The 24,163-nt window shown below is 36.4% G+C and overlaps 1 protein-coding gene across 3 annotated transcripts in view; it reads right to left on the bottom strand.

Moving 5' to 3' along the window:
- The window catches only part of spop (speckle type BTB/POZ protein), a 30,335-nt gene extending 27,992 nt beyond the window's left edge, over nucleotides 1-2,343 (bottom strand). For all 3 annotated transcript variants that reach the window (XM_016279710.1, XM_016279709.1, XM_016279711.1), the window contains exons 1-2: nucleotides 2,109-2,343; nucleotides 593-714 (exon numbers count right to left, since the gene is read on the bottom strand). In XM_016279710.1, the coding sequence (XP_016135196.1) occupies nucleotides 593-714; nucleotides 2,109-2,186 (200 nt within the window). In that variant the 5' untranslated portion in view covers nucleotides 2,187-2,343. The remainder of the gene's footprint in view (nucleotides 1-592; nucleotides 715-2,108) is intronic.
- Nucleotides 2,344-24,163: the final 21,820 nt, after the last annotated feature.

Here is a 24,163-nt window from a genome sequence, read left to right as displayed (position 1 = left end):
CCAGAGGGAATTAAAAAAAAAAAAAAAAAAAACTAATATAGTTTCGTGCCCTGTGTCATTTACATTTCACCAGGTTAAAATAATATCTCAAGCTTTGTGCTTGATTTATTTGTAACACATTAACCTCAAAACCTTTTCAGTGTTCTCTTTTTGCAAATTGTATGGTGTAATGATATGATGACAGCACCCAAAACACTATCAAACACTCCAACGCAGCTCCATTCTTCGCGGAAGATGGACAAAAAGGCGCACAGGAAACAAAAACCTGGAAAAATGATATACGACCTGCCAAATGCTGGCCGAATCACAGAGATGCCGATTCGCACGGGACTAATATTAGCACAGGACCTCGATATTCGGCGAAATATGCTAGGTCATTTGCGGGGGAATTTTTACTTTACAAATTACAGACATGGCCGATTCGCACGGGATTAAGATCACAGACAACCTCCGCAATTATTACAAATGACTGGAGGTCACCAGGTAATACTAATCCCGTGCGAATAGGGCTTTAGTCTAAACTTTTATCTGAAAAAAAAAAACAACAACTTAAATTATTATGCAAATCCATGTGCGCTCCTCCCTGTCTTACCATTTAAGCTTGTCATTGGCCCCCGAGGAGAAGGTGGAGCTTTTGATGACCTCGCCCATCTCCTCCCGGCAGAAGCTGAAGTTGTTGATAGTCCACATATAGGAGAACTTAACCACTTTGATCTGGACAAACACAAACACACAAGAAGATAACAGACAAGACACTTCATTCTTCCATTTATCCATCTACTTTTTTCCCCCTTTCCTACATTAGATCCGCAAGTATTGGCCAAGACATCAAAAAGCGACACATCAAAACCGCCTTTTATCTTAATGCGCTCTGACAACAAACAGGATGGGGAGAGCAAGGAATAAAAAGACCTCAAACAAAAACACTGGGGGAGAATGATGGCAAGATAAATGAAAGCATTAATGGAACATGTTGCACTAGTCGTGGGGATTCTGAACACATGGAGGGTCCTGTGAAGTCACACACACTCAAAACACAGAGAAGATAATGGCCATTACATATTTTTAGACAAACAGACACATACTCAGATCATTCAGGTGCATACAAAGATGCTTTCTCAAACAAATATAAGGTTTAGTAATGCTTATATTATTTATATGTATATCAAATATTGGTAAGACTTGTGTTTTGAATAAATGCTGCTCTTTCGAATTTTCTTTCTATTCAAAGAATCTCAAAACAAAAAATGTATTACGGTTTCTACAATATTAAGCAGCACAAGTGTTTTCAACATAAGAAATCTTTCTTGAGCACCAAATCAGCATATTAGAATAATTTTGGATCACTTTGCCATCACAAGAATAAATTACATTTTTAAATATATTTAAATAGAAAACAGTAATTAAAACAGAAAACAGTTATTCTGTTTTTGCTTTATTTTTGATTAAATAAATGCAGCCTCGGTGAGCATAAAAATGTATTTCAAAAATATTAAAAAATAATTGTAGAAAACTTGAGTGACTTTTAATGGTGTGTTTTGGTCCTTTATGAAGCTTCACTGCCCCAGTAACTGTATTTTTATTTTTTTAGAATGAAAAAGAGCAACATTAACATTCTTATAAACTACTCCTTTTGTGTTCCACAAAATGAAGTCATAGGGATTTATATATAAACAACCCATGTGTTGTTTAAAATCAACACATGGGTTAATTACCACAAGGTAATTTTTACCTTTAAAATGTTATTTCAAAACTACTTCTAATTCTATTCAGCAGATAAAAAAGGATGCCAATCCCACATGGTCCTGTTGATTGGCCATTTTTAGCATCAAACGAAACTTAATATGTGTCTGGGACACCAGTGGTGCTCAGATCTGCACCTGTAAGATCTAGCTTCCTGCACAATTTAGTTCCAGCCTTGGTCTAACACACCTGCCAGTAATTTTCAAGTAAACCCATGAAGTTTGATTGGCTGGTTCAGGTGTGTTTGATTAGACATGGAACGAACTCTGAAGGTAGACCATCAGAATTGAGCACCCCTGTCGCAGAGTATACACTTTCACCGACTGACCCAGAACCCCCCCACACACACACACACACTCACTCACCTGTGTGTAACACCAGCTTTCGGCCACAGGGCCGCTGGTCATTTCTGCAGGAGGGGGCGGACTCGGTACCCTGGACATCGCCAGTTTTGAACGTTGAGGGTGGGGTAGGTGGAGGGTGGATTTCACAGCCGCCGCCAGGATCCGGGCACACACTCGTGTTCAGCGTAACCCAGAGGGAATGCAGGCATAATCTTGACGTGTTTTTCAGTGAGTCGTCCAGTTCATTAGCTTTACAATCTGTAGCAGAGAAAACAAAGCAAAAACAGATTCAGAATTTATTTCAAACAGCTTTAAACTTCATTCTTCGAAAATAATTAAAAAAAATTAATTAAAACAACATTATTAGTAGTAGTATAAGATTGTCTTTAGTAGTTAATGTACAACAATTAATAATTCAATATATAAATAAAATCATTATTTTATTAATAACACAGTATATTTCTACTAGAGGTCAACCGATATTGGATTTTACCGATACCGATAGCTAAGTTGGCCCACACTGGCTCATACCGATTAATTAACCGATAGTTTTTAAAATGGATACTGAACAGAAAATAAAATCTATTCAACAAATTAATCACTTAGTAATGATATGAAAACATTCACTACAGTATACGGTGTACACACACCGTTTAATTGTCTATGTTTTAAATCCGCCTCTGAAGTGCTCTGTGCAGCCGGCAGTATCACGCATCTAAACAAACTGCAAGTGCTGTCAGTGATTTCCACCTCTAGGCCACTCTTGTGCTGTATAACAAAGACTATAGGGACTTTTATGTATAAAGAGGACCTTCTCAGCGGCTCCAGCAATGGACACAACCAGGAAAAACTATAGTCATGGATTTTTGCTGATAACCGATAGTTTCACCAATCAACTATCGGGGCCGATTAATCAGCAAAACCGATACATCGGTCGACCTCTAATTTCTACATTATTTAAAAAAAATTAATGTTTTAAAGTCATGGTGAGTGAAGTGACCAGGGTTTCACTATTAACGGATTCACTATTAACAATTTGATATATAAGCAGTTTAAATAAAACCAATACAACACTGCATATTAGATGTAGTGGTAGTATTAAATTGTCTGTAGTAGTTCATGGATATAAATGAATTCAATATTTCTTAACAAAAAGGATATATTTACATTATTATTAAAAAATTAATAAATAGTGTTTTAAAGTCATACTGAGTGAAGAGATCAGATAGCTGATTCACTATTAACATCCACCTTCAGTAATTGCAAACAATTCCATACTGTTCTACATACAAACCAAAAAAAGCCAGAGATGATTTTGTACAATGGCAAAAAAGGTTTACAGTTTTCTTGAACATATGTACGAACCACAAAAATATGCAGAATCAAACAAACCACCACATCTTATGTACTGTTTGATCTCGGTTTTGTTGATATCTAGTTCAGCACGTCTACATTTGCCACCGGTGTCAGACTAAAAGCCAGACCTCTGAAGACTTGAGAGGACTCAAGTCATCAGCAACTACAGCGAGTTTAAATCCGTCAAAGCTACATGTTTATAATGCTGGAGGAAAAAAACTATTTCTTCTTTTCCTCTTGTGTGAAACAGCCCTCCCTCTCTTTTCCAGGAGAAAAGCACATTCATCATTCTATTGGCTCTCTTGTTCATTTCCCCTCAAACCTCTGAACCTTAAACCTTTTCAATCTTTTTTCTTCAGACCAAAAATAAATAAATAAAACAGAACCTCAGGACTAATCCTTATTTTTCCTCTAGCCACTGCTAATTAAGGCACTTTAATCGTTAGCTGGATACACCCTAGCCATTAATGAACTGACCAGAAACACCAAACTAACCACTTATCTAACAGTACAGTAAGTCATTAATAGGGCTAATTAATGGATGTAAAAACAGTCCAAGGGAAGCTTGTGACTGATAACCAATTAAAGCAGAAAAGCAAATTTCTCGCTTCATGAATGACATTTATAAATGTTTAAAGAACACATGGTCAAAGGCCCTCTCGGGCATGAGCTGGGTAGAAACGTCTTTATTAAAATACGTCACTTTTAGGTAACTTTTTAATTTACTTCACAGAACAGCAAGATTTTCTGCGGTTAGATCACAAAGTTATGAAGAGCTGAACATTTCCCAGACACGGTGACTGGAGGACCTTTGATTTTGGCTAAACTTTAAAGAAAAGTATTATCCTCTCTTTTCTCAATCTGAAGCGACCTCATCACCCTTTCATCTCCCATTCCTCTCTCCATTTTTTACCGTATTCTGCTCCTCTTTCCACTTTCCCACTCAACCTGCACGTCCCTTCGTCTGTGAGCGAGAGAGACGGAGACGTTCCTTTCCCCTAATTAGCATCTGATTGAAAGGATAGACCACGGCCCGGCGGAACCTTCTGTAAATTGTGCGACGATTTGAAACCGAGAATGAGAGAGGAAGAGTACATGGTGGAGAAAAAAAATTAACAAAGTGCAAAACAGTGTATTGTGGGGAGGAGATAAGAAAATTAAATATTAGGAGAGGGAAAAGGTCAATTCAAAACTTTTCAGAAGTACAGAGCAACTCATCCATTTCCCACCTTCACACTAAAGCTGGGTGATAGTTAAAATATAACCCAATATTTTTCAGCTATTTAACAAAACAAAAAATAAACCTTGATATTTATATTTTTGCTTATAGATTGCTTAAAAGAATAATTTGTCCAATTAGAGGAGCCGTTTTGACGGAACAGTCATTTCAGCCAAGTAGATGTGAAAAAAATGTTTAAGTAAAATGCATTTAAAAATATACAAGTCTTGAACACAAGAAAGGATATTTAACAATTTGTATGCAGCAAAATAATAATACATGGTAATAAAAAGTATTTTTTTCTGCTACAAATGTCCATTTTTTTATATCATTCAAAATTTGACAAATTAGTATTTTTGGGTGCGACAAATGTTAGGTAAATCAGAGTTTTACATCAATTAGTAATGCACCATTTTTTCCCCATGTTTTTTTAACAAAACACTAAATTAGTTTTATTCAGCCAAAAAATTTATTTATATGAATTAAATTTGGGTAACTGAAGTGTTTATGCAGTCCAGTGTGTCCTATATTATGTCTGTTATAACTTATCCACATTGTGTGTACAAAATAGGCACTGGCGGGCTTTTTTTCCTGTTTTGGAAAGCATTTCAGTGCATCATTGGAATCAGTTGATTCCAATTAATTTTATTAACAGAACTTAAACTTATCAAGTCACCACATTTTCTATTCCATTTAAAACTGACAATATAAAAGCAACAGACAATATGAAATTTGTCGTTTGCTTTTATACTCGCAAGTTGTGTATCCTTTAGGAAACTTAAAAGACCTTTAAAAATAATTGTGATATGTTGCTAAATTTTACACAGAAGAATTACCATAAAAACAAATAATATTTGATATACTGCCCAGCCCTACTACACACACCAAAATTAATGCTCGGAGACTATATTCATTACCTTGCAACTCATTATTATCAGTTAAGCCAATCTCTCTTTTTTCTTCCTTTGTGCTATTTGTTTCTGATGAAAAACACTTGTGGCATTTTCACTCAGTAAAACAATAAAATATTAATCATTCAAGTCGGGGAACAAGTTGGTGTCCATTTGCAATTCAAATTACCACCGACTTCCTGGCAATTAATTTCCACGCGCGTGTCTCCCATCATGTGTCTCCAGTTATCTGTTTTCTGATCTTCATTTGCAGTGGTCTTTGTATACTCATTTATTGGCACTGTCAATGCAAACTCACCTTATGGCAACATAATATCACTCACGAAACTCACTAACAACCTTTCAGCACTGAAAACACACACAAACAAACAAACAGGTTACACACTGTGCCAGCCGCAAGTTTAAGAGGCAGACCCGCACAGATTCGGCGTACACACAACTCTACAGGAAATCTCACATACTTCCAGAAAAATACAATCATTAGCAAAGTTCTAGTTTGTATTCATAAAGTTTTGGTAATATGTTTTCAGTTACCAATTAAAAGTGCAGCACTTTTGGAGTATTTAAGACATTTAAATGCATTCCACAGTATTCCACAAATTTACCCCTAAATCAGAGCAGAAAATCCTGTGATTCCGTCTGGGCCTAGTAACAGACGATAATCCACAGGACACAAACAGAATGCACACACACTTTAGCTGTCAGAGAGGTATGAGAAGGGGAATCTGAGCTTGCAGGCACACACCAGATCAAAGAAACAGCATGTTTCACATGTGATCCTGTTCATTAGTTTGCAAACTACTCAATATATGACTTCATAACTGGAACCACACACACATCATCTAGGGATTTAAGAGACTGCTGATGTTTAAACATTAATTGCACAGCAATGAATCCATATTTGGCCAATACACTAACAGGGCTTGATGCTACTTTTTTCCCCAAGAAGCACTAGTGCTCCTGCTTTAAAAATGTAGGAGTGCACAAAGAACTTGGGTGCAATGAAAATTGATCAAATCATTTGTTGTTTTCTTAATAAAGGGATATGAGGAAACATTTACAAGCAAAATGATTTAATTTATTTGAATACAAAAATTACACTAGCTTTTTAAATATTTCTGCTTCAAACTATATGCTTTTAACAATTATGGATTTATTTATATTTTTCTATTTAAATGCCAGATATAGTTTGTGTAATGGAAATACCAATAGTAAAAAATATCATCTGCATGATGCAGGGCTCGACAATAAGGACTGCCTGATGACCCGGGGCCAGCGTGAAAGATGCTCAGGACAGTTGACGGATTTGTCACTGGCCCAATCGGGCCACTGCCGCGGCGTCACAAAAAGTTTATCATTTGCAGGGCTCCAGACTGCGACTAAAATGCGAGTGAAAAATATTAATTTGCGAGTGAAGTTTTTGCTGAGGTCGCCATTGGCGATGTAGAGCATTTTGCTATATTTATGCGCTACTGGATGTTAATATTTTACTTAACCTGTTCTACATGATTCAACTTCTCCTATAGAAAATTGCATTTTACTAATGAAGAAAAACTGAATGTGTGAAAGACATATGACAACACTTATAGGATGCACTGAGGAAGAGCCCAAACTACACTTAGTGGTCAAGTGATGCTTATGGTCCATGACATTGGTACAGATTCGGTGTCATGAACACTTCTTTTTGACTATATATTTCAAGTTGAAAAAGATGTTTAATTCCCACTTTAAGTGAACCTTAGTTCCCAGGTCATCTACAACAGTGTTTCCCAACCGGGGTGCCGTCTGTCGAGAGCAGGGGTGCCGTGTAAAAAATCATTTTTTAATATTTTTAAATTGCTAAAATGTTCAAAAAAGCATATATTATATAATATCCATTTCTGATGTCGCCAATAATTAGAGATGCACCGAAATTTCGGCTGCCGAAAATTAGTTCACCGCTCAGGATACACTTTCACGTGGTGTGACGCTCTGCATATTATCCTGCTCTATGCGTGTGTGTGCTCCACTCAGTCGCTCCATTCATATACCGTTCATGCTCATCGGAATAGCAAAGTCCACTCAAAAATCGAGCTGACAGGAAACATCAATGTAGTACAGTATTGTTTCTGTCTGCAATAGCCCTACTGTGCTGTAACAAGGTGTGGTAAATGGGCAACTCTGGTAACACTGCCCTCTCATTCATTGATCTGCTAACCGTTATGTTACGCTCACGTGTTCTGATAATAATAGCTTTCTAGGACAATTTTTTTTTGGATAATTGGTAAAAAAAAAAATTCTGTTAGACCTACCTGAAAAACTAAAAAGCAATTGATTTAATTCGAAGGCCTGTCGTTATTTTTTATTTGTGCTTTCATTAATTTCTTTATTTGTTCTTATTTTATTACTGACTGCTTACTTGTCATTTTTTTATTCAGTTCAAAGTTTGAAATCAAGCAAGATAGCTTGATATTGAAGTTGATATTGAAGTTAGCAATATTTGAAGTTAGAAATTCAAATATTGTGACAAAATTAATTTTGTAGGGTGCCACAAGTTTGTGCCGCGACTAAAAAAAGGTTGGGAAACACTGATCTACAAGATCGATTAAAATGCTGATAATTTCAAGAAAAGATGAGACAATCACATGAAACTATGATTGAAATGTTAAAAAATAATAATAAAATAAATAAAACACGTTTATTCTGCGGCACCTAAAAAAATAATTTAACGCCTAAAAATTTATCTTATAGGAGCCAATGGCTCCTTATCCAATTTTTTTGTTTGGAGCCCTGATTTTTATCTGTAAGCCTTGCTAATTAAAAAATTCAAGCAACTTAAAAGCATTTCAGCAAGGGGTGAAAGACCCCATTCAGTACTCACGCGCTCTTCTGTGTGTACAGCACACGCTCAAACTGTTTTTTTGTTTTATTTCAGACTCTGTTCCGTGCTTGCACACAAACAGCATCGCAATATTTTTTTCAAAATGTAATGTGTGTGGAAATATTACGTTAATATTATATTTAGTCTGTAAACGGCCGTTAACAGAGGCCCGCGACACTTAAGATGAATCCAAACAGGAGAAAATACTGTAGCAGGCATAGCAAGATCACTGCGAAATATAGGAAGAAAATCCTAAATATGTAATTTTATATAGATGGTTTTCTGAGGGGAACTGACTGTTTTCAGAAAAGTTTACATAGCGTTTCCTTTGCATCTTGGCTCGGTATAATGCATTCAAAGTAGTGCTAATATGCACAGTGCTGCTTTGTTTACAACAGTAACCAAGTAAACACTGCTGTTCTATAAGCGCCACCTGCTGGCAGAGAGTGAATCTGCATCTCAATCAGCCCATCTGCTGTTTCTGTTTCATGCAGGTGTTTTATGTAACAATTTCAAAGCTAAAGCCAGACCATTCTGTTTTTTCAAATTTTGATCAAACATTGCACAAGCTACACGCTAATCTTTTTTTTTGTTTTTTTGATCGATTCATGATTAAAATGCAGTGGTTACCACTAATTTCAAATGGCTATGAAAAACCAAGGTGTAACAGTGAAGAATATGGAAATGTTATTTTAGATGTGATTTAGTTTCTGTACCTGAACATCTACAAACATAAAATCCTAAAGCATCACTTCATTTGTATCTTTGTTCTATATATTCAGTTGTGCTATTGTTTGCAATTTGTTCATTTGTTCTTATTTACTAACGGTTCACTTGTCTTTAATAATGATTGAATTTTATATTTGTCAGGCTAGTAGTCTTTGTTGTATCGAAATTGTAAATTGTAAAATTTAATTGGTATCTAAAATATTGGTTTCATATAAGCTTATTTATTAGAATCCAAGACAACATATCTCAAAAACAATGATAAAGGCAACAATTCAATTTTTTGCGGCAGGGCCAGTGAAAATGTTGGCAGGGCAAGTAATAATCTGAACCACTGGCCTGACCAGTAGAAAAAATCCTAAGCGTTGAGCCCTGATGCATGACTTTTAATTGTACCCAAGCCTGATATCCTCTTATTTTAAAATGTCTTTACTACTTTCTATCAGAAGAGCGAGACAAAATATGCACTCTTACAACCATCTCTAGAACATACTACAATAGAAACATTGTCATAATTCATCAACAGTACATCATAAGCATAAATACAGTAATTGCAAACTGCTCTAAAACCACAAGCACATAGAACATGCAACAGCGTCATATTTTATCCTGTGAAATGTACAGTGTTTTTTTTTTCTTCTTCATTGAATTATAGCCAAGTGAAGTTTAGGCTAATAATTATAATTTGATTCCTGTTTTGCAGACAAAGTTAAGACCTCTTCAATTTAATTGCGATTTATGTTATACTATTTAAGATGTTTAAAACTTTTTATTACCTTATATTTTAAAACATTGAATGTAAGACTTTAAGAACCCGCAGGGTCCTAAATTTTCTTCAACACATACTCCTAAATGCATTTTACACATTTATTTTTAGTCACAAATGAGAGCAAAATTCGCACACTGTCAAGCCGCGACTGATGTGTAGCACACAATTCACAAACAAAACTATGATAATCAAAATCCATTTGAAGTCAAAATATAGTTTGTTTGGTTGGTGTGAACGCATTTTTATTTTTTTTTCAATGGAATTCACACCCGAGTCTGCATAAAAAGATCAGATCCCCTATCGACAACCTATAATTTGCATCTTTGAATGCTCCCAGACCCACAAATTACAAAATAATGCATTTTTCATTGCTGCTTTCTCTGAATAAACAGCCTTCGGAGTTGCAGCTTACATGCTTTGCATCTTGTGATACATTTGTTGCAGACAATGGGACATTTAGAGTGTGCACAACTTTGGTGCTAAATCTAAAGAGACACAGTGATTCACTAACACAGTGAATGTGGGGATCGATATCTGTTCAAACTCGAGTCTGACCAAGCAATAGAAACAAGTGTTACAACAGCCTTAGATACAAGTGACATGGTTAAATCCCGATTAGTTTAAAGCAGTGTCAGACAGCATCTGAGATCAGATCGGCTGGCACATTCGAGGCGGGTGGGACGAGACGGGTGCCAGGCAAGGAGATTCAGCCCTCGAGGAATTCATTACTGCAAGCGTTACCCAGCCAAAATAATTAATGAATTAATGAGGGGAGGGGAGAGAGCGAGGGAGAAAAGACACACAGCTTTTCTGCGCTGAAATTCTCTTTTAGTTGTGACTTGAAAGAGAAACATGAAGTACAGCCCCACCCAGCAGACTCTCCCTACTGGATTGAGCTTCTTGTGAGGAAATGAGAACCATCACGTGACCTTTTACTTATTTAAGCTCCTCCCACAGAGAAAGTGTCAAAATGCACACTATCAGAAGGGGAGTGGCTTAATATAGAAAGGGGAGGGGTTTAGCATGGGTTTGGGGAAGGGTCTACAGGGAGGATATAACTTCAGGAAGATGGGTCAAATTTCTCAAAGACTTTTTTCTTTCTGGTTTAATTTTATCCAGTCTCTTTTTTCTCTCTCCACAGACACAGAATGAAAGGGATATGTTGGAAGAGAGTAACAGATTTTTTTTTTTTTGACCTTATTCAAACCCCTATGCAAATGCTAAAATACATTCAGGGTCAATGCTAGGTTGACATCTAAAAAACACATTTAAAATCAACATAAAATGTTGATTGCAACCCACTTTACTTCCACATGACGACATTTCAGAATCAAACAGGACATTCAACGAGGACATTCAAAACAAGTTTACGTACAGAGACACTCATTATATTTTGGTGTAATAAAAAATATATATATATATTGTTTTTTCCTTTGAAATTAGGTGTATAAATAAAAATGAACATGAACATGCATTAGGAAAATAAATTCGGTCAATTCAGATTTCATGCTGACTTTAAGATCCATCGATGGACCATTCCATGAAAACAACCTGCCAATTCAAAATTTGGCTGACAAAACATCTTTTCTTAACTTTTAATAAAAAATAAAAAAAACCTATGCTGGAAAATTAATACTAGACATGACCTTAACCCAATCATTTTGTTGATTAAGGTTTACACGTGAATAAAAGCATAAAAAAATCTGTTCTTTAATAAAGTGATAGTGTCTCTTCAAAAGACTTGGATTAAACCACTAAGTTCACTGCATTACTGTTATGACCTCTACACACTTTTAAAGCATCAACATTTTTATGTAAGGGATTTTCAACGGAGGGAAACGGTGGCAAAAGTACGGGCAACATGAGAAGTGGCAGTAAGCAGGTATGATTAAAGATTAAAATAGAAACAGAGCACTGGAGAGAAATTTGTGTTTCGAGGTTTAACAAAAGTCTTCTGGGTTTGGATCGATGTGAGAATGAATAAATGGCCATTTTTATTTTTGGGTGAATTAACCCTTTAAGACTCTACAACACACTGGACAAACTGTACCTCAGCCTTGATGGGCAAAAAACAAGCGTCTGAGCATTGCAGGTCAATAAGATTGCAGTATATAACTTTACGGCATGAACTTGAGGAGACACAGTGAAAATGTATCAGCATGACACACCATCATTTCATGCATCCAAACATTCATTTCCTCCTATCTTCGGAGGATAAATGAAGTTGGTTAATTATCAGCTTGATTAAAATGGATGAGTTGATGCCAGAAAAGAGACGCTGAAGCAGAAAACTTTGAGGGTGAGATTGTAGATCTGTCCCGCTCACATACATGCAAGTACTCCTTGTCAAACAGCTAGACCCTGGGGGTCTTCATATTAACATGTGTGGAACTAGAAATGTCCACATTTGATGCACATCTAATCATTACCAAGTTCATCTAAAAATAGTGCATATAATTGCAGCTTAATTTTTCAGATAACTCAAAGTCCAGAAAAATGGCTGCAGTGGAAGAAAAACCCCTGAATTTCCCTTCTCTTTTTTCCTCTACTGAAAGAGAGAGAGTGGCAGTGTCTCTCTTGTTAAGACACAGTTAGGGAGTCGTGGTGTGTGTGCTAACAGTTTGCCATTGCACACTGCTGCAGTGTGATCAGTTAGACAGCTGACTCTCTCAAGTTTACACCACAGTAAAGAAATATCTAGGCTGTAAACAAACACATGAATACATATATATAGCCTTCTCCGCCCTCAACGTGGTTACCTAATTATACAAAACATGTAATACATAATGAATCCTGTATCTGTCTGTCTAGCATAAGATAAGCTGCCTTGCTGCTCACTGGGCTTGTAAAATATATATCATAATTTAATGCAATGACCTCGATTCATGATACGTGGTTAATGTAACGGTATTATCGATTTCGGGTATCACGATAGCAAAATAGTCTCTCCATCACCATGGTCACATGATGGTATGAACCGATTGGTGGTCTGGGCAAAAACTGTAATTTTTTCCAAATATATTTAAACTTCTTATTCTAACATAAAAGGTCTTTAAAGTTATGTTTTGGGCCATTATGCTTTCGCAAAGTAACTCATTTATTTTATGTGCTGTGTGTTTAGCATGCGTTTGGGAATGCAATGGCCACCAGTTATGCTTTATTTTCACATTCGCGTAATTCCAGCATTTCACTAGATTTGCAGTGAGATGCATTTTTGTAAGCCAGTTTTCACTGAAGCTGTAGTTTTGAGTCAGAATAAAAGCTCTACTGTCATTTACGTCAAAATAAATGCTTGAAAGTACAGTATGAATTGTTGACAGCTAGCAGTTTAAATGGGTAATGTTACTGCAGTCAAAATTCAAAATCTCTTTTTCAAGTGTAGAAATTACCCTGCTGAAAAAAAAATAATAGAAACCATCACAAAAATTCTAATGGTTTCCACTACAAATACCATTACAATCATTACAAACCATCAACTTTTAACCCTTTAAAAATGGTTTCCTGCAATGCGTTTTGTGACATTCCATTAGGATTTAGCCACCAATTGAAGGTGACCAATTACCAGTAGAGACCAATAGGAACCATTAGTTTCCCAATTAAAACCAGTACAATTGTGGTTCTTCTATGGTCTCGCTGTGAAGAACCTTTTGAAGCACCTTTATTTTTTAAGTGTATATAAAGCCATTTTTTTCTAAAAGTGTGCATCATCTTTTAAATCAAATTCTTACATTTAATCAGTGAATTATAATAATAATACATTTAGGCTGTTACTAAACAACTGAAATCAATATCAACAAAATTAATCTTTGCAGAAGTTGCATATGAAGTGGCATTTAGATACAGTGGGTACGGAAAGTATTCAGACCCCCTTAAATTTTTCACTCTTTGTTATATTGCAGCCATTTGCTAAAATCATTTAAGTTAAAATTTTTCCTCAATGTACACACAGCACCCCATATTGACAGAAAAACACAGAATTGAGATTTTTGCAGATTTATTAAAAAAGAAAAACTGAAATATCACATGGTCCTAAGTATTCAGACCCTTTGCTTTGACACTCATATATTTAACTCAGGTGCTGTCCATTTCTTCTGATCATCCTTGAGATGGTTCTACACCTTCATTTGAGTCCAGCTGTGTTTGATTATACTGATTGGACTTGATTAGGAAAGCCACACACCTGTCTATTTAAGACCTTACAGCTCACAGTGCATGTCAGAGCAAATGAGAATCATGAGGTCAAAAGGAACTGCCTGAAGAGCTCAGAGACAGAATTGTGGCAAGGCACAGATCTGGCCAAGGTTACAAAAAAAATTCTGCTGCACTTAAGGTTCCCAAGAGCACAGTGGCCTCCATTCCTTAAATGGAAGACGTTTGGGACGACCAAAACCAATCCAGGTGTGAGAAACTTGTTGCATCTTTCCCAAAAAGACTCATGGCTGTATTAGATCAAAAGGGTGCTTCTACTAAATACTGAGCAAAGGGTCTGAATACTTAGGACCATGTAATATTTCAGTTTTTCTTTAATAAATCTGCAAAAATGTCAACAATTCTGTGTTTTTCTGTCAATATGGGGTGCTGTGTACACATTAATGAGGGGAAAAAATTAACTTAAATGATTTTAGCAAATGGCTGCAATACAACAAAGAGTGAAAAATTTAAGGGGGTCTGAATACTTTCCGTACCCACTGTATATTCACACATTAATGCAGCTTAGAGGGACATGGAATGCTTTAACCTGCTGTTACAAATGCATAAATAATGTTTTGATATTTTAAACATATGAATACTGATATTTGAAATCATTTTAAAAATGGAAAGATACTTTAAATGTAAAATTAAAACAATTAAAACCGCCAGGTGGCAGCAAGACACTGTTAATAAGGGAGTTATTGCGATTGAACCGATTCATTTAAACGGTTGATTCATTCAGAAACGAAACATCGTCATGTTGCTCAGAGACGCAAAACAGTGCTGTGGCTGTGTTTGGAATAATTTTTGTTGGCGAAATAGCGCAAAAACAACCAATATGGTGTCTAAAACGTAAATCTCTTGATATTAACTTATTGTTTATTGAACTGTTGTATAAAATCAGTATCACATTTGTAACCATGCTGATTTAAAAAAAAAAACGGCACTCCATGTGATATTGATTAACTATATGAAATGTATACATTTTCTGCCACCTTATCTTGAATTATGTGATCATTCTTAAAGCATATTAATAGACTGAATCATGCAGTGAACGAACACTCTAAATGCGTAGTCGCTTATGCGTGCACTCTGTAGGTGTGTTTTTGGTTTATGCAATATACTCGATAATGTCATGTCTCACAAGTTCAGTATTTGCGCTAAACCTGCACAGATTTGGCTTGCATGTACTTCCCCAAGAAATTAATGAGTGAACATAACTTACGAAAAGTAACCCGCCAAATTGGCTAGTGATTTGACAGCGTTACGCGCCACAGCTGATTTTTAGCATTATTTGGTGGGTGTTAATTTCAAACCATGTATGTATGTATGCATGTATGTATGTATGCACGTATGCATATATATCAGAATCAGAATGAGCTTTATTGCCAGGTATGTTTACACATACGAGGAATTTGTTTTACTGACAGAAGCTTCTACAGTGCAACAGAATGTGTGTGTGTGTGTGTGTGTGTATATATATATATATATATATACAGTGGGTACGGAAAGTATTCAGACCCCCTTAAATTTTTCACTCTTTGTGATATTGCAGCCATTTGCTAAAATCATTTCAGTTATTTTTTTTTTCCTCAATGTACACAAACAGTTACCAAATCATATTACACATGAATGCGAATTTTTTGTTTAAAATATATTAAAATAGAGTTTTCTGATCACATAAAATCTTTGTGAGACTTTCAAAAATATACAAATTAAAAACCAACCCTACTAATGTAAAAACTTGTATTGTAATATTGTATTGCAAATAAAGTGTTAAAGGCACATTATCACACGGTTGTCAAACCTTGTGCAGTATAGTTATATTATTGTTCTTCTCCACTGCAGCAGTATGCATGAGTGTGTCACTCTTGAAAGGGCACTGGCCCCACAGGGGGGCCCCCTGCCTGGGACCCGCCGCCTGCCATCCATCAGAACAACACAGTTAGCAAAAACACTCGGCCACAACCTGCCAAAACCCACAGCCGTAATCAGTACATCTCCAACCTCTAAATCTAGAGAGGTGTGGAGCTGTGTAGGTAAGAACAGTTAACTCGCTGCTTGTTAACATGGTATATTTAAAATGCACAATCTATTGTTCTTTTTCTAATATGGCCCTCTTCAGTGTGTCTCACACTGTTCTAATTTTTTATTCAGCACGGTTTTTAAGGCTCAATAAAACAATTTAAGAGTGTCGATAATATAATCTTTTATATACCCCAAATCCAATTCTACCCATGATTGAAAACAATGGCAGGACAGAGGTACCTTTTATTCTTCTGCACTGTACATCATCCAAAAGGAGCCTACAAAATATTCTAACTTGTACTAAAATATTCTAACTTATATTCTAAAATACTGAGGACTACTACCTGAAAGCACAAGAAAAAACAACATCAAGAAACAAGATACAATAGATGAGTTTTAAAAAAAAAAAAAAAGGAGAAAAAAAAGATGGATTTTCCAATCAGCTTTGTAGAAGCAGTGCCCACTAAAACCCCTTCAAATTGTCAGAAGTTCCCCAAGGCTCACCCTCAGGTCCTTTTCTAATTTGTTCATGCTGAATTTGGTGTTTGAAGCACATCAGCAGAGTTAGAACAACATCTTTACATTAGGAACAAAGGATTTGCTCTCAAATGGATCATCAGGTCCTTTTATATTCTCAGTGATGACCTTCAACTTGACTTTGCCAGGTAACACATTTCCAGGCTCAATTATCCCCCTTCAATAGATTTCAAAGGTGTTCTTTAGAAGCATAAAAGCGTTATAATTAGCGTGAGCCCTCGCTCACGTAATGTGCCAAACACAAAGCAGCTCAGTAGCTGCTAATTTCTTTAGCTGTCCTTACAGTTGTCTCTCATCCCTGTTGATTCTTCTTTCCTTCCCTCCACACACACATACAGAAAAGAGGAGACATGCTCACACATCTTAACACTCCTCACCAGCCGAGCTTGAGCCATGTGTGAAAGCCCATCGTGTCTCTGTCTTACTCTTCTTCTGGTGAGACTCAGGAGTCGAAAGGCAAAACAACTTTTTTCCTCCTCATAAGCATACTCTGAAACATAACTAGTAGTTGGCGAAAAACTTGAAGTGAGAAGGGACACATTTTCACGCATAATGAAAAGCCAAACAAACCTGGAAAGGAGCCCTGAATATCCTTGAACCTGCACAAACGAGCAAATTTAAATTATTTCTGCAGCACTAAAACCAAAGTTTCACATTAAGATTAAATTGGTGTTTAATTGGATATTTACACCAGCTAGCCCCCTCATTTGTGAACTGGACCACATCAACGAGATGCAAAAACAAAAAGAAATGTGTGCGCATGTGTGCAAATTTAGATTTTCATTCTAGATAATATACTGTAATCCAAATAATCCAATAAAAAATAAACCAAATAAGCAACAAAAAACCCTCAATGAACGCAATAAGTTTTTTTATATTTTGAATATTATTCATGTAATTCAACTATGTGTAATATTTAATTACAAAACCATAAAGACAATTATAAATTAAATTTATAAGCTGTTTCCAAGTTGATTATGAATAAATGAGACATGATCAAGTCAACAATTTATATTATTTGTAAGAATTAATTGCCAGCAATGACTAGAATCATATTTCACTTCAAAAAGCAGTGAGCAGGGGTTGCATATATACATTAAGCTTTAACTGTACAGACAACTAAACATGCAGACGGCTAAACAAGAGACAGCAACGCACAAAGAGATGTCTGATTATTATGACCAGACACAGACAAAGACTAAGTTTAAGACCTGCCGTGCTGAATCTCCCAGCATCCTTCTCCCCTGCGACCTCATCACAAAGTTAAAAAACAGATTGGGTGACAGCATCCTTCCTATAGTCCAGCAGAGTTCAAAGTCACAGAAATAAACTAATCCCAAAAAGTCTAGCATCCATCATAACTGAGCCAATAAAAACCCCCAGTTACACATAACACTCACCCTTTAAAAGTTAACATCAATGAACTGGCCCCTAAACGGGTATGTGCACACTCACACACACAAACACACAAAAGTGCCTTCAGCAGAGCCAATTAAGATCAAGTCTTCTGTTAACTTGTCATGCTGTCAAAGCAACAGCAAAAATGCAGCCGTTAAGGCCGATGAGCTGCCATGGTGATATGAGAGGGTTAACTGCTCTCTTCTGCCTCAGTTTCCAGGATCCAGACTAGATTGTTTAATGGAAAACTGGGAAGAGTTTTTTGATCACAGTTTATTTTAAGGTTCAGTTCTCACTATTAACAAACCATTAACTATGACTTTTGCCTCAAATTCCTAATTTGCTACTTATTAATAGTTAGTAAGGTAGTTAAATTAAGGTATTGGGAAGGATTAGGGATGTAGAATATGGAACAATAGAATTACTATTGCAATCAGATTCCCTGAACAAATTAATCTTTTGAACAGTTTTTTTAAACAGAAGAAGAGGAGAAAAACACAGGGTGGAAATTTGGATCTATCCATCGGGTATTGATTACCTGATGGATAGATCCGATAGGGTTAGGGTTACTATATTATAAAAACCAAGGTCAAATGTAAAATAAATAAATAAAAATAAACATGCAGTTATGAGTCATTTATAACAAGATGCCTTTTCATAAATTATAATTTTTCATAGAATAATACATTTCACAGAAACAGATTTTCATAGAATTTTGAGCATCAACTTGAACATCACACACCAGAGAGATACATCCAATACAAGCTCAAAAACGAATCTGCTGGAAAATCATTAGCATCTAATTTGTTTACCATCTTAAAGGTTTTGTTCAGGTTAAGTAATGCAAATCAATAATAATCTAGCAAAAACAAATTTGGGAGATTTCTCAAAGCTGTAATTGCTTAACTAGCTGTTACTGCGACACATTTTTGTTGAGCTCTTCAAACAGGTTTGTCACATACTAGTGCTATGGTGTGGCTCTGACTGATGTATGCACAGACATGTTACAAAGTGTAGTCATTTAGTCAATTTCACATGGGTTTGCAGTTTCTTTCCCTCTGTAAATACATAGTGATTATCGTAATTGCCTTTAAAAAAATTCATACTTTATATTTTCAGAAGCATCATTAAACAGGACGAACCACGGTTCAAACATGCATGCAGAATTGTGGGTGGCTAACCATATGGTTCTTATTTTTTTGTATGGGAACAGTTTTACCCTTACTGAGTAAAAGTACGAGTTTGCGTGACAGCGTGTGTAGGATTGTAGAGTTGCGGAATCTGCATGCGGCTTTAAGCTGAGCTCCAGTGACACTCCGCCACCCAATTACCTGATGCAGACACACACACACCACTGAATATTCTACATCCAGCGTCCATGTACACACACCAGAACGTGAAAGAGAATAAAATTCAAAGAATCAAATAAGCTGCGAATGGTAATTTATTTTTAAAAAAGCAGGACGTGAGGCGCTGTAAGAGACGAAGCGTGAGACTTTCTCCTCTCAACGCAGCCTTTGTTTCAGGCAACATCTGAAACAGGAAGGATTTTACACTGCATGTGATTACGCCTCTTGTATAATAGGGAGGAAGTCACTGTTTAAATTCGGCTGAGTGCTATAACGTGCAAACGGATCCTCAACAGAGGCTTTCTGTCACTGCAAACAAACTGACTCCTCACACTCCGGGATTCCATTGCACGTCTGGGGCGACATCTGTAAAGCACCGTCACACTATGAAAGCATTTATATGACGTAATCACTGAAACATGAATCCCATTAAATCCCCATACTACTATGTCCAAAGCAGATATGACAAAACGACAGGAAATTGTCATTTGTTTATGGTATTTTTGATCAAATACATGCAGCCTTGGTGAGCATAAGAGGCTTTCAAAAAAATTACAGGGCACCTAATATGCCCCTTTTTACAAGATGCTATATAAGTCTCAGGTGTCCCCAGAATGTGTCTGTGACAGCACAAAGTTCAGCTCAAAGTACCTAGATCATTTATTATATCATTTTGAAAATGTCTTTTTTGAGTGGAAGCAAAACACACTGTTTTCGTGCATGTTTCTTTAAATGCAAATAAGCTGCTGCTTCCCTTTATGTTAAAACACAAGGTAGGACTGCACGGTATTGGAAAAAAACTGACATCACGATATCTTTTTTTTCTGTAATATATTACGACGATGTGTAGAAATAGAGGAATGTTCATCAGATGTCTTGAAATGCTCATAGGCATCTTTATAGAAAATAAATATAATAAAAAAGTATACTAATAAAACCCTGAAAATAACTTTTTACTTTTTGCCTTATTGGGGGTTGTTTAATACACTATTTGACTCACCTTATTCACTTTCAGACAAATCAAGGATCTAATATGTTATGATATTAATAATGAATGTTGCTTCTTACCCTAAAGTAAGGGAGCTCGTGTGAATGAAGAAGTGCAGTAGGCGTGCTGCGATAGTCGTGTTGACGCAACACCAGTTTCGTCACTTGCCCACCGCAGCACCGGCCCCCACCGTTGTTTTGATTTTCATAGAAATAAAAATAATTTGGTTGCGTTAGAGAACAGACACTACAATTTGTCGTTGTACTCTTTTGTTATTGTCCATTCAAGCAACTGGTGCCGAATTGCTGCTAATTCGAAAGTGAAAGTAAAATGAGTACGGGCATTTACAAGCTATTTAAAAGCGAAGGAAAGCGAGGAAAAGAGAGAAAACTCGAAGGAACTCCAACATCATCATCCCAAAATATTTCCCTATAACTGACGATGCATTACTTTTTGCAACCAAATCTTCCATTTTGGTGCTTTTCTCCCATTCCTCACTTATTTCACCATTCGCACGCAGAGACTACATGTCAAAAATGTGAAGCAGCAAACTTGTGCTTTGTACGTTTTTTTTTAAAGTCCCCTGTAGTGAAAATCAACTTTTTTATGTTGTTTATTCGTCTTTGGGGTGTTTTTAATATGCTTTTAGACAAACCATGTGCCAATCCATTATTATAAAATGGATAGTTCCGGTCCTTGATTCTGATTGGTTGAGCCACGTTCAAAACTGTTTACTTTACAAACATACACCTTTGTTTACTTCTGTGTGTTGCTCGGCAACCACTTTGTTGGAACCACAACGGTTTCTGAGGAACTACATTGTTTGGTGGAAGAATACTGTTTTTTTTTTTATATCATTACACTTTATTTGCTCTGTTTAATTCTGTGAAACCTTACTACGTATATGGAATAACCGTTTTATAAAAGCAGTAAGACCCGTGAAACCATGGATTACAGTGAATTTATAACAGCTAAGGGGGTTTTAGGCAACCCCTAATAACCCCCCTTAGCTACTATAAATTCACTGTAAACCACGGCTTCTTGGGGCTTATTGCTTTAAATCAACACCATTGCTGCGGAGTATTTTCTCCTTAAAACTGTAGTTTCCCCAAAGGCTGTCAAAGAAAAGCGGTTTGAAACAGCCCTCGGTTTGCCACGTCACAATTCAATAACCAATCACGTCAAGGGATAGATTCTAGAGATGCACCGATTGACCGGCCTGGATCGGTGACCGGCCGGTCAGTCTCACGTCTTGCCGATTCCGAGCCGATCCTTTTATTGCCAGCGGCGCCGGAAATGACGTCACAGCCACACGCACACTCACAGTCACGTGTAAACATGTCGTTTCACATGAGAATGATTCTAATTTTAATTGCATTCAGTGTAATCGGCAACTGATAATGTATTTCTGTCGTGCCAGATGAGGCTTGCACATTATCCGTGTATGCCATTGTTTCACGTTTACTACAGTTCAGGGCAACATGAGTCGCTGGCTGGTGTGACTGAGTGGAGGCGGGGCTAATTTGCATATTCATAGATCTGCTTATAGTAAATGAGGCAAGGGTGTAGAGTTACATTCAAGCTATTTTAAGGCATATAATATGTCATTTTGATGATCAAAGATGAGTTTTAAGGGATAAAATATTTGACTACAGTGGGACTTTAAGAACCCTTAAATCAGAATGAATTACTTTATATCAGGCAAATATAGAACGGTGCGAGATAATTTTTTCTTTTGAATCAAACAAAAATATGTATACGTTTTGCCCTGCATCACACCTTCTGCAATGTGACTATTACACATGCGCACATCGCAATGTCATTGCTGAAACAATGTATCGTGCAGCCCTACTGTGAAGATAAACATCTGGGAAAAAAATTGCATGTTTATATTAGATCAGCATATTAAGTGACAGCAGCATAATATACAGTACCTATACTGCTGTCTATGCTGTTAATATGAGCCAAGCAATAAAATAAAAACAGAAAATCACTCACTGCTCTGAACTGATTAGCATCTACAGATTTAAAAAAAACTTTCCTCAGTTGGTCGCACGAGCACATAATTTGGTCGCATTTTATTTATTTTTTTCCCTACAATATGGGATTAATCAATGCATGCTGATGAATCTTTATCATAGTTTATAGTTATATGGAAACGAAAGTGGTTAACATTCAACCCGTTCTTTTTCATCTGCGTGTTTGTGATTTGAATTTTGTGAACGGGAGTTCCTCTTTTGCTGTTATAAGCCAAGCTTCGGGTGCTTTCACTTTCGAATTCGCAATCTTGCTGTCATGTTTTACAAGAAAAGATAATTGTCTGTTTTGCTTACCTACATCAACACACCTTTCACTTTTTAAGACTAAAACAAAATATGGATTCATTGTTATTCTTAATTAAAAAGCACAACAACAATAAAACAGTATAGGATACAATGACAAACTAGCTTACAAAACGTTCATTAACAAAAACTAATAAGATGAGACATGGCATACACCACATTGTATTATATTATATGTATTATACAGTGTGTACACTGTAAAAAGTAATCATTGAATCTACTTAAGAAAAGCGAGTAAACATAACTGATTTTGACAAATTTGTTGAATTTACTTAATTACACTGTGTTATGTGAACTTTCAGGTGGATGAAATAGTTAAACTAAACAACTTTAGTAAACAGTACTTAAGAGCATCTAGTTTGTTGGATTAAATCCCACTATGTGCCCTAATAACTCTAGACCAGTAGGTGGCAGAAGTGCACCTGTAGGTGGCGGAAGGTTGGTTTAAACAAAACATCACCAGAAGACGACAACTAACTGAACTTCAGAGTCAGATCGTGTTTGAAGAACATCAAACACAGACTGGGCTCTACACTCCCAGGGAAGCCCAAATCTCCACAGCTTAACACCATTATCATCCAAAATCCTGCTCACGGCGATACTGAGGGCTGGATTCTCCAGTCCTTCAGCTAGTATGTGTGTGTGTCCAGTCTAGTACAGTAGGTATGCGAGTAAATTGAGAGATTTCTGGGTCATATGATGCACTCACTGATGACTGAAATAAGCCTCTTTTTAGATGACTCATGTCACTGAACTCTGGGGCTTTTGAGCAAAGGATCAGCTACAGCACTTCCGGTCAAGCGTTTTAGTGTGCCACTCAAAGTTCAGACAATTTCAACAACTCCACTTGCCGCTGACCTTTCAAAGCACAACCAATGATTACCTGTGACTTTACAAGACGTATACAGTCCCTGTGTGTGTGTATATATACTGTATGTACCAATTTATTTGTTGTTTTCCATTCTATAATTTATCAAAGTAATCAAATCTCTAGACTTTCTTTTCCTAGCTCAAACAGTTTTCACCTTTCCCCCGCTTTCTTGCTACCTAGCAACCTTATAAAAGCGTCCATGACGCTGTCAGCAAAGCTTCACATGTGGAAGTCAAAGCAGTGCACACCCTGATGTGAGTCATGTGAAATGGGCTTTAAACCTACAAAATAAGTGTGGAACTCAAGGGTGTTCACTCAATGATACCAATATTTGAAATATCAAACCTAAGATATGTATAATTACAGGCTCTGCTATTTTAGTTATTTCTGCTGCAATTATGCCAAAGCTTCTTGTTTTCTTTTTTCATTCAAATGAATTCAAATAAATTGAGTATTGATATTAAATCAATTAACCACTAGGCATGGGCGATATGACCTAAATTTTATATCATGATGATATGAGTAATTTTA

The sequence above is a fragment of the Sinocyclocheilus grahami genome, unplaced genomic scaffold, assembly GCF_001515645.1.
Source record: "Sinocyclocheilus grahami isolate Dianchi unplaced genomic scaffold, SAMN03320097.WGS_v1.1 scaffold133.1, whole genome shotgun sequence".
In the NCBI taxonomy this organism is placed as follows: Eukaryota; Metazoa; Chordata; class Actinopteri; order Cypriniformes; family Cyprinidae; genus Sinocyclocheilus; species Sinocyclocheilus grahami.
The sequence above is the reverse complement of the archived record's forward strand: the minus strand, read 5'-3'. Positions and strand labels throughout refer to the sequence as shown.